Source organism: Ischnura elegans, chromosome 4, assembly GCF_921293095.1.
Source record: "Ischnura elegans chromosome 4, ioIscEleg1.1, whole genome shotgun sequence".
NCBI classification, from domain to species: domain Eukaryota; kingdom Metazoa; phylum Arthropoda; class Insecta; order Odonata; family Coenagrionidae; genus Ischnura; species Ischnura elegans.
The window spans coordinates 80,483,959-80,500,723 of NC_060249.1; the positions used below are offsets into that span (position 1 = coordinate 80,483,959).

Here is a 16,765-nt window from a genome sequence, read left to right on the forward strand (position 1 = left end):
AATTCAGACAGCACATTTGTTAATGAAGACCAAGAACCACTTTAATACATTAAACTCTTGATTATCTGTGTGCGGATTATCTGTGCATGAGTTCCACCTTCCTTCCGGTTTTCTTTTTCATTTTTAAAAACAATTTTTCATTCCTTGGAATTGCAATAAACCAGCCATATTTCTTAGTTTACATTAGAATAAGATATTAGACCCCAAACATTTTCATTTCAAATGCTTCTTTCTTTGATTTATAGTAGGGATGGAATGGATCCAGGATTTTTTCAGATCCAGATTCGGATTGGATCCTTGATTTTCGGAGCCAGATCTTTCGGATCGGATATTTTCGGATCCAAATGCATTTTCAAATTCCTGCTATAAAACGAAGTAATTATTCAAGTTTATTCTGGGTAAATACAATCAAAGGAATTCTTTTTAGATTTTCATACACATTTTAATATTTTCATAAATTGAAAATCATTTTTATAGGCTTTCAAGTTATTTTTTTAAAACATCTTTACATGCTCAGGACCTAAACTGTTACGCTTTGGTTTGGAAATGAAAATAGGAAAAATCTTCAGAGAAACCACTGACCAGCAGCATAGCAAGAGGGGGAAGTCCGGGGGCTTCGGATACCCCGAAATATAAAAAACAATTACTTTCCTTCATAAAAGGAAACAAAATATTGAAAAATCATGAATTTCCAATAGATTTCTTTGAAAAATGTACCCTGTGGTTTAAAAATTTCCCTCCTGGTTTTGGACCCCCCCTTAACAAAATTCCTGGCTACCCCACTACCATCGACTGAATTCAAATTTTCCTCACGCACGTTTCCCCCGAATTTTGCCACTTTCTCATTGCATACCAACTTGTGTTTCACCCGAAAATGCTTCAGTATGGTGAGGTGGATTTAGCACTTCCTCACGATAATTTCACGCCGCAGTGCACGCACAAGGCATACATTGGTTCTCCTTATCTCAATAGAAATGTTTCTACACAATGAAAGACATTTTTATGAGTATAACATTAAATTAAATTGCAACTGCGCAATCAGCAACACAATTAACAGTATTTAAAACAGCATTATAACGTCACGTGTGATGAGGTGCTCGACCACTCAGCATGAAGAAGGGGTGGGCAGCAGAAGCACGTAAAGTAGAGATGGAGGGGAAGGAGCATGCTCACTCTGTATTTCAAGCAACAAGGCTACAAATTAGGGAGTCAAAAATGAACAAGTCTTGATCTTGCTACGGTGACGTCGTTGCCTTCAAAGCAAAGCCGGGCAAGCTGTGTGATGTATGCAGTTGGCATTTCCAATCTGTCTCTACTTGATTGAGGGGTTAATGCTGCGCTTGTTTCTTAGAAAATTGTGCTGTTTGGACAATGGTACATATTAGTATGGTCTAATTGTAAATAGAAAACTTAGTGGCAATCAATTAGAGCCGAAAAATAAACAGAAATATCTTCAGGAATGCGTTGCGTTTGGTCTAATTCTTTTTTTAAATCTCGTGCATGACATCTAATTGTCGAAGCTATCGAGACATCTTTGGGCCCAGAAAGTTACTCACCTAACATTTGTCGTCTAGAAACGGAGGCTTTAAAGCAGGTTGGCCAAAAAAGGTCAGTTGGTGAGACGGAGTAGGGTTGATACACGCTTCAATTGTTCTCGTGTAATTTGATATATTCCTAAGAAGACAATGATTTATGGTCCGTGCGATTTCGGAAACTAAAAAAATACAGGCACGGGCTGATGGACAGCCAAGGGTGGTTTTCTGAAATCTGCGACGTAGTTACTTTTGACGTGGTTATCATCCTACGACACCGAGATTCCCACAATTATTGTTCAATCTCTTGGGAAGAGTCACACTACGAGCCAGTCATATTTTACCTGTTTTATTTTCCACGGCTGAAATTCTGCTACGAAGCCCCTGCGAGAGCTGTCAAACAAAACTGTTCATGAGTAAGACAAGAATCGCATGCAATGGTGCATTCGAAGAGAGAATCGGAACTCTTTCAGCCCTTATGAGGCATTGCATTCACTGAAGTTATTATTTAAAATTTCGGAACTAGATCCGATGTCTTCCGTGACTTTGGATCCGATGAAGAGCAATATCCGCGGATATTTGGATCCGAGGTATCCAATCCGACCATCCCTAATTTATAGCATTAAATTTTCTTTATTTTATTAATTTAAATTCGACAGAGAGAACTATTCCTTAATTTTTGACTTTTTCATTCAATAAAAAAATAATATTTAGAAGTAATAATTTAAACAAACTTTTGAAATAAATACAAAATTGCAAGAAAAAAATGCAACAAAATGAGATAAATTTATTATAATTTTACTGAGCAAAGTAATTTTATCCATGGGAGGAAAAAAGTGCCACTTACGAATGTGGAAGTGGTTTAACTCTTCCTATGATTTCTATCTCGGACTCCAAAGCAATACCATTTGGTAGGTGACCATAGAAAGGTACATCCTAGAAAATACCATTGGGAAAATTCATATAGTAATTTTGCATCATGAACATGAATAAAAAACTAGGTTTAAATGAAAGCTGTGCCTCAATATTCTTTCATTAATCAATGAAATGAATAACCATACTTTGAATTATGGGAACTTCATTTGAAAAGGAATATTTTCAGTAATGAATTCAAGAAAAAATAGCAGTTTTTCAGCAAGGTATTCCAATGAAACGGATGGAAATGTAAAAAAAATTATGTCCACGATTTGTGTATACAAATCATATATATACATACTGGCATTATTATATGCTGGCTGCAGAACACTTTCTCTTCATCAGTAGTGGTGCAGGGACAAGAATCTGTGGGAACAGGAATTGTAATAGCGGGTTCTCCTGTGCCAGGAACAGGGTAGACAGAACAGTCACGGTGTTCAATTCCTGAGAGACTTAGATCTCCCCGCACATGGACAGAGTGAATCCTTGACAAGGGCAACCGAAAACCATAGCCACAGAAGTGATTTCCATCAACGGCTATCTAAACATTGAAATGAAACACCTCAATTCAATGGAATGTTGTGCTGATGCCAAATTTGAAAATTGGTAAATCATTTATTAGTAATAGCGCTAGAGGAAAAATATGAATGTAACAGTACACTTCACATTATAGCAAATGGAATCAGGAGCGCAGCGAGGAATTAAGGCTGGGGGGGGGGGGGGGGGGGGGGGAGGGTTCAGGTGCAACTAACACTGCTCACACTGAGGGGTCTGAGGGTGTGGAATACCTGCCACGGTAAGTAGGAGGTGCGGGGGACCTCCCCTTGATAAATTTTCAGATCAATGGCTCAAAATGGTGAGTTTTACTGCTTTCTGAGGGATATTTTATTAATCCTTACACTATTCTATAAGTAATATTAATCAAATTAAGTGAAATGGAAACCCCCCCTTGCTGCACCACTGAATGGAATAACCATGAAATACTCAGGAAGAATAGAGACAACACCATGCATGCTATTTTGCCCATTTTTCTAGTAAAAATTCAAATTTGAAGAGGTACTTTGAGCTATCCCAGCATTTGAGCACACTGCAACGATTATAATTAATGCTTGCTCTATATCACCATCTATTCCATTTCCCCTCCAAGCTTAACAGCCATAAAGAAAGAATTTTTTCATGGCGAACTTCATCATCTGGTGTATTTATAAAGAAGGAACTTGAAATGGAACAGCTTTTAGAGTAGCAGTGCTTCAAAACACTTGAAAGTGAAAGAGCACACACCCTGAAGAGCTTATTCAAGGATAGAATTTTGGAGGGTGATTGTAAGACGGAAGAAGCATTTGGAACATTGAAAAGGGTTGAAACTTCATAAGACCTGTATTTTTTTTAAACAACACACATAACCAACAGTGCTAAGGAGAAAAAACATTGAAATAAGAACAAAACAACACAGGCACTACTAGTATGCTGGAAAAGAGTATATCATTTTTCACAAAAACAGCAGCTAGTGGTTGTATTTGTAAGAGTAATTATTGAAAATACCTCACATGCTATCATGTAAAAGTTAAAAATTTTATGTCTACCTCTTACAATTAGTGAATTATGAAAAATGTTCCTCGAAGGTAATGAAAAAAATGATAACTCATTTTAAGTTCATTACTTTGTTAAGTCCCTAGACAAACTATTGCCAACCATCTAATTCTATGAATGAAAGAATATTCTATTATGTATTACTAACATAAATGGATAATCATACCAAAAAAGCATTCTTGGCAACGAAAATGTAAAGGTGGAATGGCATTCCTCGTTTGAATGGATTACTTTGGGGTGAGGTACACTCCTCATCGCCCCAGGTACCACCAATCTTGCAGTTCCTCACCACATAGTTACGCTCAAATCGAGGATTAAAGTGCAGTGCGTAGTCAGATTCATCAGATATTCCACAAACCAGATTCACAGAAAACCTAGAAAAGGCAAATAAACTTGAAAAGTACACCAATATTTTTCACACAAGATATATATTGGACCTATACTAAAAAAATAAGTAAAACTACTTCTTGTAATAAAAATTAGAATATAATAACCTAAAAAACAAGGATGCAAAAATTTACGTCTCATACATTCAGTGAAAGTAATGAAAAAAATTAAATGCAAACATTAGCTTTACTTTAATTTACGAGAAAATTCACAAGAACTATTTTTTTAAATTTAATTTATTGATCAATATAAATTTTGCCCGCTTCAAAGCACTTGCACAATATGATTTTCGAATAGTAGAAGTAACTCTATAACTCCTTTTACCTAAATTGTGTTCAGCTCTTTCTGTATTCATGGCTGAATTCCAATCCAGAATACCACCTTAATATACACCATGTACAAACTCAAGTCCATTTTCGTGGCAAACTATAGAACCTGAACATACCTATGTTCGACTCGTGTTTCTGTCACACACTGATATGGCTGTGAACAAACTATAAAGCAAAACATATCCTTAGTAGATTTAAGCATTTCTTAGATAATCATAGCGTCTGCAGGAAGGTTAGAGGCATTGATTTACTAGCGGATTTGGAGGATGAAATGTGTCGACGAAGAGCTTGAATTTTGACGAATTACATTATGTAGTATGCAGTCATGACTCATAAAAACAGAAAAACCATAAGAAAATGCCATTACTATAATTTTGAAACACTATTTCACAAATGATGACCTAGGTGTGAACATACAAAAATGTATGGAATTCAACCAAAACATGACATCTCAAGTTGAAAATTTTGGAAACAATTGCATTCACCAGGTAAACATATGATTCATAATGTGAAGATGTAACTTCACTGTTGGAGGCCTTTAAACATGAGTGAATTATGTTTAGAAAACATTTTTAACAATAAAGTGAAGCTTGGGTTGATTGTATAAAAAATTAAGATCCAATAATGTGATCATACATTTGACCCATATTGGTGATGTTTTTTTAGGAAGGCTGGAACCGCTCCATAGAAAGCCTTCAGCTATACTAGCCTTATTTTGGTCATGAAGTTTGCCCCTGGTCAAATCATTTTATGTCTTTTCCAAAAACTAAGGAAATGTAAGTACATATGCCTAATATACCCTAATTTGGATTGGAATCCAGCCTGACTTGTCCCCTATGTGGAAAAACATCATCCAATCATTATATCTTTCAGCTTGAGGAAAGAGTAGAAATGCATTGGATATCTATAATACTAAATGATGATATACAAACTGATCACTGATTACTTGCAATTTCATCATATGCCTCCCTACTAATAAATATTTACGGCACTATAGATTTTTAGGAAATTAAGGCAATTTAAAATATGAGTTTCCAAAAATTGTCTTTCAAATGTAATTGGCAGTGCCCCTCCATCCTCAGATCCAAACATTTGAGTCTTAAACAGGCATTGACTACTTTTAGCCATAAGTGTGTAACTCTTTAACTACTACTCCAATTACATGTATCATATATGTACCATGCAACAGATTGAAAAATGAAAATAAGTACATATGTGATAATATGAGTAGTGACATACAGCAATTAAGGATTGTTTTAATTAATTTTCCATGATTATTAATATCACTAGAATAAATGAAAGTCACAAGATTTTTAGTGGAGCATTTGCTTTAAAATGTAACCACCATAACACACATATATGAGGTTGTTGAAAAAGACACTCTCATTTATTTATTAAGTAATGCTATAGAAAGGAGTATCCCCATCTCATGTTATCACAGCCATTATTTTCTACTTCTCCAACTAACACTGGTCTAATCTTTTTCTTACCTGATGAATTATGGGAGAGTAACCAGCCACAATGTAGGGTCCATAAGTCTTTTCAAACTTGATGTGTTATTTATAGTGAACAGGGGATTTATAATTGGAATGAAAGAAAAAAATTTAACACGATACACATTCCACATTTCTATTGACTTATCATGTACGGTGTAACTACTTATAAGAAACAATGGCATCCATCAAGAACAGGCATCAGTTCCTGTGCTGTCACTAGTTTTACAAAAGCAAAGAACAAATTCCCGACCTTACAACAGTGATGCAGCAATCACTGCTCAAAGACTTTAAAATTAAAATCATTCCAATCAGAGCTGGCATGCCATTCCAACAATTCTTATTTTCCATCATGAATGTATGAAGGGAGAACTCTAGGACTAGGATAAGTGTTATGACAAAGGTAGCATTGAAACGGTGACTATGCAATAGAAGTAATGGGGTCAATAAAATGAATATTAAATTTATGTAATACCCAGTGGCGAAGCATGAAGCTCGAGCTAAGTTATTGCATGCATTGAATGTGGCCTGTTTCCTGCATCTTAAAATCATCTAATGTATTAAAAATCTTGCATATTTTTTTAGGGTCAGGGGGTGGGGAGGGGGGGAAGGGATATGTGCCCCCCTAGATCCGCCTATGTTTTTAACCATCAAGATGTATTGATACATGGTTTAGTTTTCAAATTTTAACTTTATGATGTTCACATTCTACCTATAACTCTGCAAACTTTGCAGCTTCATACTCTTGTTGCCCGTTGGGGCCCTTGACCCTTGGGAGTTCATAATAGGGTAGTTTCCTTCATCAAAGAAAACGAAAGTCATTGATTGCGATTCGTTACCCACCATTAGTGTATTCATAATATACAAATTATTTTGTTTTAGAAATACCGGTTTAGACGAATGGCCATGGTCCAATTTTATCCTCATTTGAAAAGGGCCAGATTGGCGCCCATGCGATGCCACTCCACGTGACGTCACAGGGACCTAGTTTCTATACGAGAAGATAGGAGTTATACATCGTCTGAGGTTACCAATGCATGCATGAGGCGCAGAGCTCAGGGAAACATGTCTTAATAATCACTTATTAAAGCTGGCTAAGGTCGGAAAGTTTTCTTCATTTGATAAGGTATTAATAATCCTTATTTAAGCCAAGCGCTACCAGCCAGCAGGGTACTCAGCTACCCGCTAGCAGCCTGCGTCGTATCAGCGCTCAACTCGCCTCAAGGTCAACTCACAGGGCGGCAGCGGGAACCAGAAATACGTCACACGGAGAGATTTCCCGGCATTCATACTTACGCGTCGCGTCTTCGCGCGCTAGAAAATTTTCACTTTTCATTTGATCGCGAAAAATAGATATCGTCATTTAAAAATCTAAAAGCGTGAAATACGTACTCCACGAGTAATAATCTTTCGATTTAGGCAATAAAAAAATAATAGGAAACCACCCTATTGTAGCTGCCAGCCAGTGCAGAAGAGACCCCCTGAGTAGAGATTCTTATGGTGAGGGAAAGTGCCCAAGTGCAAGATATCCAGCTAGTAATAAAAAGTTTGGGTAAATGCCACAGTCTGTGTGCAAAACATATAAAAACGTTCCCACACACACAAGGGTTAAATCACATTGCCTGCAGGGCCCTTGGGTAGGCAGTCCGCCCCTTCACATTGATTTTTTTTTACATCAAACGCTTGATTAAGAATGACGCAAAAGTATATACTAGCTACATACAAATATACCTTCAGACATTGGGAAACTGATGTACATGGTCAAATTGTGCGATAATACAGCAGAATTCCCCACTTTGCCTTACAGGAATTTAAAAATTATTTTAGCAGCGAAAGATTAATGCTAAGTAACTGCCAACCATGAGCACACCCATGGCTTTCTTTCGATCCATTAACATCGTTTCTTCAGCAACAAGCAGAACAAATGCCATCGTACCCTTTCTTTAAATTGTTTGCTGGCCTTTCCTTAAGCTTTTACATTTTCATATTAGTTTAGTCATTGGCAAATGCAATGATGACCAAACACTTCGCCACTGGTAGAGCCATTACTTCAACAATAAAACATTCCATCACTATTCAAATTCATTTATTGTAGTATTCAATGTAGTTATTCACGTTGTTTTAATCCAATAATATCTAAAAATATCAAAAAAGCATGCCTATACATAATTGAGAAACAATTTCAGTATTATACCCAGAAATTATTTAACCGTAACCTTCCTCAATCCCCAATTAATACTAGAGAAAAATTGAATAACAAATTACTACATATCTATGATCTTAGGTTTTCCCGGCGTATCAGGTGCAGAAAAGTTTCGTGGGTTTTCCACCAGTTGATGTTCTCCATGTCTCCTGACGTTTCAAGCTGCGACTTGCTGTTCAACCTCAGGAGATCTTCTGAATGATCCCCTGAGAATGAACAGCAAGTTGTTGCTCTAAACGTCGGAAAACATGGAAACATCAACTGGTGGAAAACCCGAGAAACTTTTCTGCAACTACATATCTACTTTGATTTTTAGTAGGTGCTGATCATTTAATGAACATTCCATGATAAATAACTAAAAAAACTTTATTACTAATGTGATTACAAGTCTTTTAGGTACCAGGCACATTACCTATTCAGGTGGTGAAGAACATTTTCCCAATGAGCAATTATGGTGCTTATAGAAAAAAATACTTCAACCTTAAAATTTGATAAAGGAAAGCCTTTCCCTGGTCACCATTAATGTACTCTAAGCAATACTCATTAAAATTTAATTGAATTTTAATTAGTTCATGCACAGTGAATATTTTGCACAAGACAACAATACAAATACTACCTTTTTGCTTCAGGTAATACTGTTGCATCAATCACAATTGTATGGCCAATCGTAAGAGGCTTGGGTAATGCACCAACATAAGGCAACCTCTATAAAAAGAGAAAAATAGAATCATGTACGATAAAAGAAGAGAATAAAGTACCATAAAGGTCAGTACATAAATTGAGGTATGGTTTTCAAAAAACCTTGCTTGGTAATTTTAGGAGGCCACGTGGAGATGAGGTAATTTGCACTACTGAAGGATAAAAAGGAAAGATAAGGAGAACCCCACCCTGCTAGCATGCACTGAGCCAATGGTGAACTAAACTACCTCCAAACTGACTCGTTGCATAAAGCAAAGAGGTTTCTATAAATGTCACATTAACTTAAAAAAAATACATGTAAAACAGGGGAAAATGGATATCAAACTACATTATTAATGAGCTGATCCACTACCCATGAAAATAAAATTTAGCAGTGAGGCAATTCATGCTGAAAATAAAAATAGAAAATAAATAGCAGGCATTAGAATGAAACCTTTAACAGGTAGAGCAAAGTTAGCATCCTGGAATGTAGGCAAACCCCTTGCCATGGAAAACATAGGTATCTCAGGAGGCCATTCTTATTCAATTTTGCAGTAATCCCTTGCACTTTGTAATAGCATGCTATTTAATGGACATAACATATATTCTATTTAATTACTACAACCTCCTAAAAAGAATGAGAGGCTATACATATTAACTTGAGAATGAGAATTTTACTGAAATAACTTTACTTCTTTCAATAAAAGGGTGTACACATAATTCATTCTAACATTTTATTCCATTATTTATATTCAGGCTTAAACTGATCAATGGTTTGAACAGATTCCAACTGTCTTTCAAATTACAATCTGAGACTGCAATCTCGAATGCATGCTACTCATTCACGGCCTTAGCAAGTAGGGGGAGGGGGGATCTAAGGGGTTTAAAGCCCCCTAAAATGTACCCTCTACCCCCAGCCCAGTGAAATTATTTAAAAAAAAGCCTTGTATACAACTTAAGCTATTCATTAATATTATTATTAGATTAATACCCATCAAGTCAACTTGTAGACATTGAGATATTTAAAATTACTTTGATAATTCTCTGATATATCCTTAATACACAATTTTTTATGAGGTAAAATCACTGTAGTTTTCTTAGGACACCCATAGTTGTTTTTTGGCCAACAAACTCAGCTCCAAATGCTTACTTATTAGATCCATTCACAACATAGTGTCAACTTATATTTATCTTAATATTTTGGGTGGCTTGCTCTACCCCCATTTATCATATAGTATAACTCTTAGGGGAACTCCCTCTAATGCCTTAAAATCATTCAGATTTCAAAAGAAAGCAGTTTGAATCATTGTATGCAAGGGGGGATCCAGGATTTTTTTCTGGGGGGTCACCAGGGTCTGACAGCAAACGGTCTTCTCAAATTTGAGGTAAAAAAACTACATGCAAAAATTAATCTACAAAATTTACCCTTAATTTTAAAATTAAATTTATTAATATGAGCATGCTGCACCCGCTCCCAGCGGGCTTCCCCCGCTCTTTTCGATGCGGGTCCACAGAGGGATAGGCGCGTTTCTAATTTTAAAATGTAGAAAAAAAAGGCAGGGTCTTATGTACAAATTTAATTGGAATGCTCATGTACAAACTAAACACAACATCGGAAGTAATTACACTATCCTCTGTTAAACGCACATGATGACTCATACTTATGTATCAACAGGAGACTTGAATGTGGAATCAGCCGCATTTTGATAAAAGTTATTTAAAGAATGCGAGTTCGTTTAAACTTATAATAAAAATCTCCCCCTGTACCCTCCCTAAATCCGCCTATGATTGCATGTACCAATTACTGCAACCCATGCAGATCCTGATTCACGAAGTTTAAAAATGTACCCTTAACATGTGGATACATAGAGTTAACAATTCTCAATACAAAAAGAGACATGAATAATTATTATCTGGACGCAGATGATCGCCACTACTCTACCAGATAAAAAAATGATCAACATAAACCATTTGTACGACTGAGGAAATAAGCTATAGGCCAAAAATGTTTGGGGCTGCAACTTAACAATGAATTTCTCTTACCAGTAAAAAAATTTCTCTTCAGAAAATGATAAAAGGATAAAGTGAAGGTATTACTCCTCTCAAAATTTTATTAAATCACTAATGAATTTCTAAGTGATGATAGCCAGTAAACTAATAACAGGCTTTTTTTGTCCTAGTATAGTTTTTAAGGGTACCACATATTTGACCAAATTGAATGATTTCTATGTTTATTTTCCAGTGAATGTTTTTTGCACCTCATCTCCAAAACTTATTGACCTGCAATATACCTATCTGAATCAATATACATATGTATTCATTGATTTGTGATATTTTGGCAAATTAAGAATTATTATCCTCTATGCCTCACAGATAAAATTTATACTTTGATGATATAAGACCAGTAATAATGATCAACAGGCTCAAAATTTGCTGCACACAACTTTATAAATGTATAAAGATATTTATTTAACATATTAGGCTACATAATAGCTTAACTTTACGGCAATGACTGTCAAATATCTCAAAGGCAAGATCTTGTAGACAATTAACACCGAGTTAGCATCAATGATTTTCCTATCCTACTGGGGCAGAGTGGAATCAGCCAGTTCTAAACAATAAGAGCTCCAGAAGATAAAAATAACCTGATTAGTAGTACAAAGGATAACAGAGTAAACACCATAGATATGAAATTCTCTTGCTGATTTGAAAGAGAATATTAATAAGTATGAGAGATTACAGGGAGAGGAAAAATCATTTTCAAAACAGCAAAGAAAAAGGCAAGTACGTATGTACGTATACACATTATAAAATCCACTGCGAAGGTACAACCTATAAGTAAGATGTAAAACATGCTTAGAAGTGTATTGCTTCAAAGTTGATGATATGACAACCAAATAAAAAGACTTAATCATTTTGATTCATGTGATTTAACCCTTTTACTGCCAGCCCATTTTAGGTGGGATGTACGAAGACTGACAAGGCAATTTTCCCGAATTAGCAACATTTCAGATTTAAAAATTTTTCAGCTACCTACCTAATTTTATTTAATACATTAGATTTTTTCCCAATTCTTACGATATATTTATATCTTATAGCCATAGATAAATTATGGGGGTTTACATAAATTACAGCCGTTGAAAAGGCCACAATCACGAAAAAAAAGTGAAATAATTTGGGCCGATAAATCGCCCCTGGCAACGTGGTTTTCGCGCAACCAGCGAGGGCTGATGTATCGGCCCGGTGGCAGTAAAAGGGTTAAGGTACACATTACCAGGGGCGCAGCCAGGAATTAAGGCTGGGGTGGGTTTAGGTGCAACTACAGTCCAGCCGGCGAGAGTTGTCCGATGGCACTTTAAAAGGAGGGGCGGAGAACCCTGGGCCAACATGGTTTGCAGCCAATTGCTGTCCCCAAAATGCACCTCACACCCTCGCCTAGTCATACAACGTTGTCACATCCATATGAAGCACTGAAATAAGCCTGAACCACCAAAAGAAGCCCTTTCTGCGAGTCGCCAAAAGAAAGGATTCTTCCTTTGGATCCTTCACGCTCGTCGTCCCTTCTGGCTGCTTTCTTCACTGAATCCTTTTGTTTACATGTGATGAGGGCATTTCCTTTCATACCTGGCAACCTTTCCTCCTACCCCTTCTAGCTGTCAACGGACAACTCTCGGCGGCCGGACAGTAATACCGGGGTGTGGAATACCCACCAGGATAAGTGGTATGTGCAAGATTAATAAATTGCTGAATTTTAAGATTAACGGTTCAAAATTGTGAGTTTCACGGCTTTCTGAGGGATATTTTATTAATCCTTTAACTATTCTAATCGCAATATTAATCCAATTAAGTAAAATGGATTAAACTTAAGCATTTCTTTGAGCTCTAGGGGGGTTTTAACCCCCAAAATCCCCCCTCGCTTCGCCACTGCACATTACTACCATTTCGTGCCTTAGATATAAAAACTATGGGTTGAAACTTATAACAAACTTTTCAGTCCACAATTATGAGATTATGATCTGTCTTGATGAAACATGTGAGTCATTATACCTTCAGCAGCTATTTACAAAACCTACTAGGCTTTAGTGGGAATACAGGTTTTAAGATCATGTTAATTAATATTAGTTGATGTTAAATAATTCATTCTGAGAAGGAGAAAGAGTTCCAACCACCATTGATATTACTTTGATACTGTTAGTATAATCATACATGTATTATAGCACTCTCTACAACCATTCATAAAAATATCACATGAACCGAATTTGAAACCTTATTTTCACCAAAATGAATACAAATACCCCTGCATAGCTTCTTACATTGCAAGATTTATTGAAAGATTTCAACAAACTGTTATTGCCATAATAGAATCAAAGCCTGGGGCAGATTCTAAGTTTGACGTTCATTACTTTACATTGCACCTAAGTGGCATGCAAAATCTCTCAACTATAATGTGTCTACTGTCAGAGTCAAAATGATGTGCAGCTGCAATTTGCAAATTTATATCTGGGCTTCAGAGCATGCTACAATAATGAGTAATATGTCATTTTAAATAAATTTTATTCTAAATTTTAATTTATTTATTGTTTTATGAAAAATTCAAAAATGTGGAACCAGCAGTGCAATAAATGACTCTGAATACCGTAAAATTAGCCATTTTGTCAACTTCATGGACTTTGTAACTCAACCTAGGGAAAACTACAACATCTACAGCATTAGTCTTCCACAACAAGTTGCACACATCAATGCAGATTAATAAAATGGCATTTACATATTTTTAGAATATTGGATGAATTGAATTTTGCATATTTTGTTGTTAAATAACGAAAATATTTAAACAATATCTATTCCTACAGTTTAATCCAAAAGAAAAAAATAAAACTAATAAAAACACTTTTTAATTTATTTGTAATTTTTCTATGTACTAAAACAAATTAATTTCTTCTACAAGTTTTCCACTGATTATGATAAGTTCAATAGGACAATTTGTAATCTCTCAAGACCTGCCCTCTCTCTCTATTTCAACCTCCCCTGTGATTCACAAAAAAGGTCAAATCCATTTTGTTTTGTCTCCATGTTCCTGGGCTTCACCGCGTGGATTTTTCTTTATGACGACAGTTTCTCCGGTATTCCAACCGGCGTCTTCAGGTCGATGACGCCGGTTGGAATACCGGAGAAACTGTCGTCATAAAGAAAAATCCACGCGGTGAAGCCCAGGAACATGGAGACATCATCTAGACAACGCCGCGGAAAACTACGCATCAACTCCATTTTGTTTTATTTATAAATCCTATTCTCTTCCTCTCCTCCCCATTATTTACATCATTCACTCATGCATAGTTATAAGAATCCCCTCACCACTTAGTGCTCGCTCCATCCAAACCCTCAGTCTCCTCCTTATCTCTTATGGATGCTCCTTCTTCTCTACCATTATATCTAACATTTCCTAGTTTACTTTTCTCTTCATAATTCACAATTTTTCCATTCTCCTCCATGCCAACATCCTAAAAATCTCCCCATTCTTTTCTTGTCCTTTTTCCTAAGCATCCAATCAGAGGCAGAAAAAAACGTGGGGGGTGCCCCATGCAGCAATGCGAGTACCCCTTGCAGGGCTGCCTGAATTGCCGAACCACAACTGTAACTTTTTTATATCATAAGACAACATTGTCTTGTATACGTGTAAAATCAGTTAAATAAAACTTTATTAAACTTTGCATGTGACTTGATTTTTTTTACAATAAAAGTAAATTTACTTTTATTGTAAAAAGGTAGGTCAAGTTATCTTTAGAGTCCTTCCCACCCCTTGAGTTAGTTCTGTATCCGCCACTGCATCCAACTTTCTGCACCATAAAGTGTTACACTCCAGATCAAGCACTCCACTTCTTTCATTATCCTGACATAATGATGCTCTCATCAGCTCTTCCATTAAAAGAACGTCCACCTGTTAATACCATTCTCTTCTTGAAAACTTTCAGCCACACTCATTTTCTTTGAATGTACTGCCCAAAGAGTTTGTTTCACCAACTGAAGTTGGCGACCATCTACTTTTATGTTAAGCCTAATGTACCAATTGCCACAGAAGCTTGACTTTCTTCTTTTTGATTAAAGAGCAAAATCGTAAAACCATACTTCAGATTGGTCATCTAAGGCTATCAACCTTGTCTGTAGCCCTTTCGTCAACATGCTAAACAATGCCTATGCCAAGCTCAACAATTCATTTGTGAACTTCAGAGACAAATATCAACATTTGACTTCCAGACCTAACTCCAAATACAACTCTTTTACCTCCTTTTCTGTCATGTGAAACAGCAATTGTGTTGGCGGGCAGCCGTATCTCAAACCTTAGCCGATGCTTGCCCTTTGAGATTCTCTGTTAGCTACCTTTACTTGGTGCAGTCTGAGCCATATAATGATTAAAAATTAGTCCCTTATCCTTATAATCAACACTTGTTTCCTTAACTATTCCAAAAACACACTAGGACACCTTAAAATAGACTGTGATAAGTAGTTAAGAAAAAAATGTTCAGTAAATAGTGCCATGCACATATGGCAATCAGTGCAAAAATCACATGAATACTGTACAAAATCATGTTACTGAGCCAACTTGAAACGCTCAAGAGAAAGTACACGCCATAATTCACTGAATATAAATAAACTCTTCTGGTAATGACTACATACCAAGACAAATAAAAGTTCTGTTAATAAAACAGCGTGGTTAAACACAAATTATAATTCCAAGAATGCCATGCAAAAAAGCAACCGGCCTTAGGAGAGGGGTGTTAATGTGGTTCTCTAGCGATTTTGGACATGCGGACAGGAGCGAATGTGTAAAACTGACAGACTTACAGGGTTAACGATCTGCCCCTTTGAAGGATACTCGGGTAAAACAATGAAGTCCTCATCAACTTCCTCAGCTTCCTCCACCTCCTCGAACACCCGCAGTTAAAGTCAGATATAACAACCCGTAATTAGGGCTATTACCAATGTCAATCATGATAATTGGTATAAAACAAACTTGACGAGTTAAATTATACAAATTTGACACAAAAAATAAAAGAAACCAGTTTGGATTAACTTATTCCAAACTGTAAAAGGAAAAAAGCCAAACCAAAAGTATCAACTCATGTAAGATGTAATTGTACCTTGATAGATGACCTTCGACCTCTTTCATAAACGGCATTTTCTGCCACTTCGGGGCTCTCCTCCATTCCGTAGTCGTAGTTTGGTATACAAGAAAATAAAGCGATAAATTCTGTAAAAATAAGAAAAATAAAATTCAGGGTGTACCAGCTTACATGGTAGCCGTAACGGCGGCTTCCAGCAGATCCTACCATCCACGTAGAATTTGGGCAATGAATAATTTTGCAGAATAAATACTCACACAACTCAATTAGCCGGAAAAATATTTAAGTCATAAACAAAATTCCTAGAGCATTCCATCATTTTTCTCATAAAAACAAAGCAGACGACAAAAGAAAAAGAATAATTATTACCTTTGCAATTTAAGCTCATGTGGCAACAAGTAAGTAGGACAAGGACGGACAGCGACTAAAAAGTCCTCGACTTTAGGAAGTTTCAGCTTTATTGTTATCATTAAGCATGAAAGTTCTTGTCTCCCGCACTCACAAGCTCGCCTGCGATCAC

General features: G+C 36.3%; 1 protein-coding gene across 4 annotated transcripts in view; it reads right to left on the reverse strand.

The window, feature by feature from the left end:
* The window catches only part of LOC124157711 (galectin-5-like), a 19,298-nt gene extending 2,538 nt beyond the window's left edge, over positions 1-16,760 (reverse strand). Inside the window, exons 1-7 of one of the 4 annotated variants that reach the window (XM_046532680.1) lie at positions 16,615-16,755; positions 16,264-16,373; positions 15,968-16,045; positions 9,066-9,154; positions 4,204-4,411; positions 2,749-2,988; positions 2,380-2,468 (exon numbers count right to left, since the gene is read on the reverse strand). In XM_046532680.1, the coding sequence (XP_046388636.1) occupies positions 2,380-2,468; positions 2,749-2,988; positions 4,204-4,411; positions 9,066-9,154; positions 15,968-16,045; positions 16,264-16,373; positions 16,615-16,633 (833 nt within the window). In that variant the 5' untranslated portion in view covers positions 16,634-16,755. Of the gene's footprint in view, positions 1-2,379; positions 2,469-2,748; positions 2,989-4,203; positions 4,412-9,065; positions 9,155-15,967; positions 16,049-16,263; positions 16,374-16,614 lie in introns of all 4 variants that reach the window. The other 3 variants (XM_046532679.1, XM_046532681.1, XM_046532682.1) reach the window with 3 other exon arrangements.
* Between the last annotated feature and the right edge of the window lie 5 nt (positions 16,761-16,765).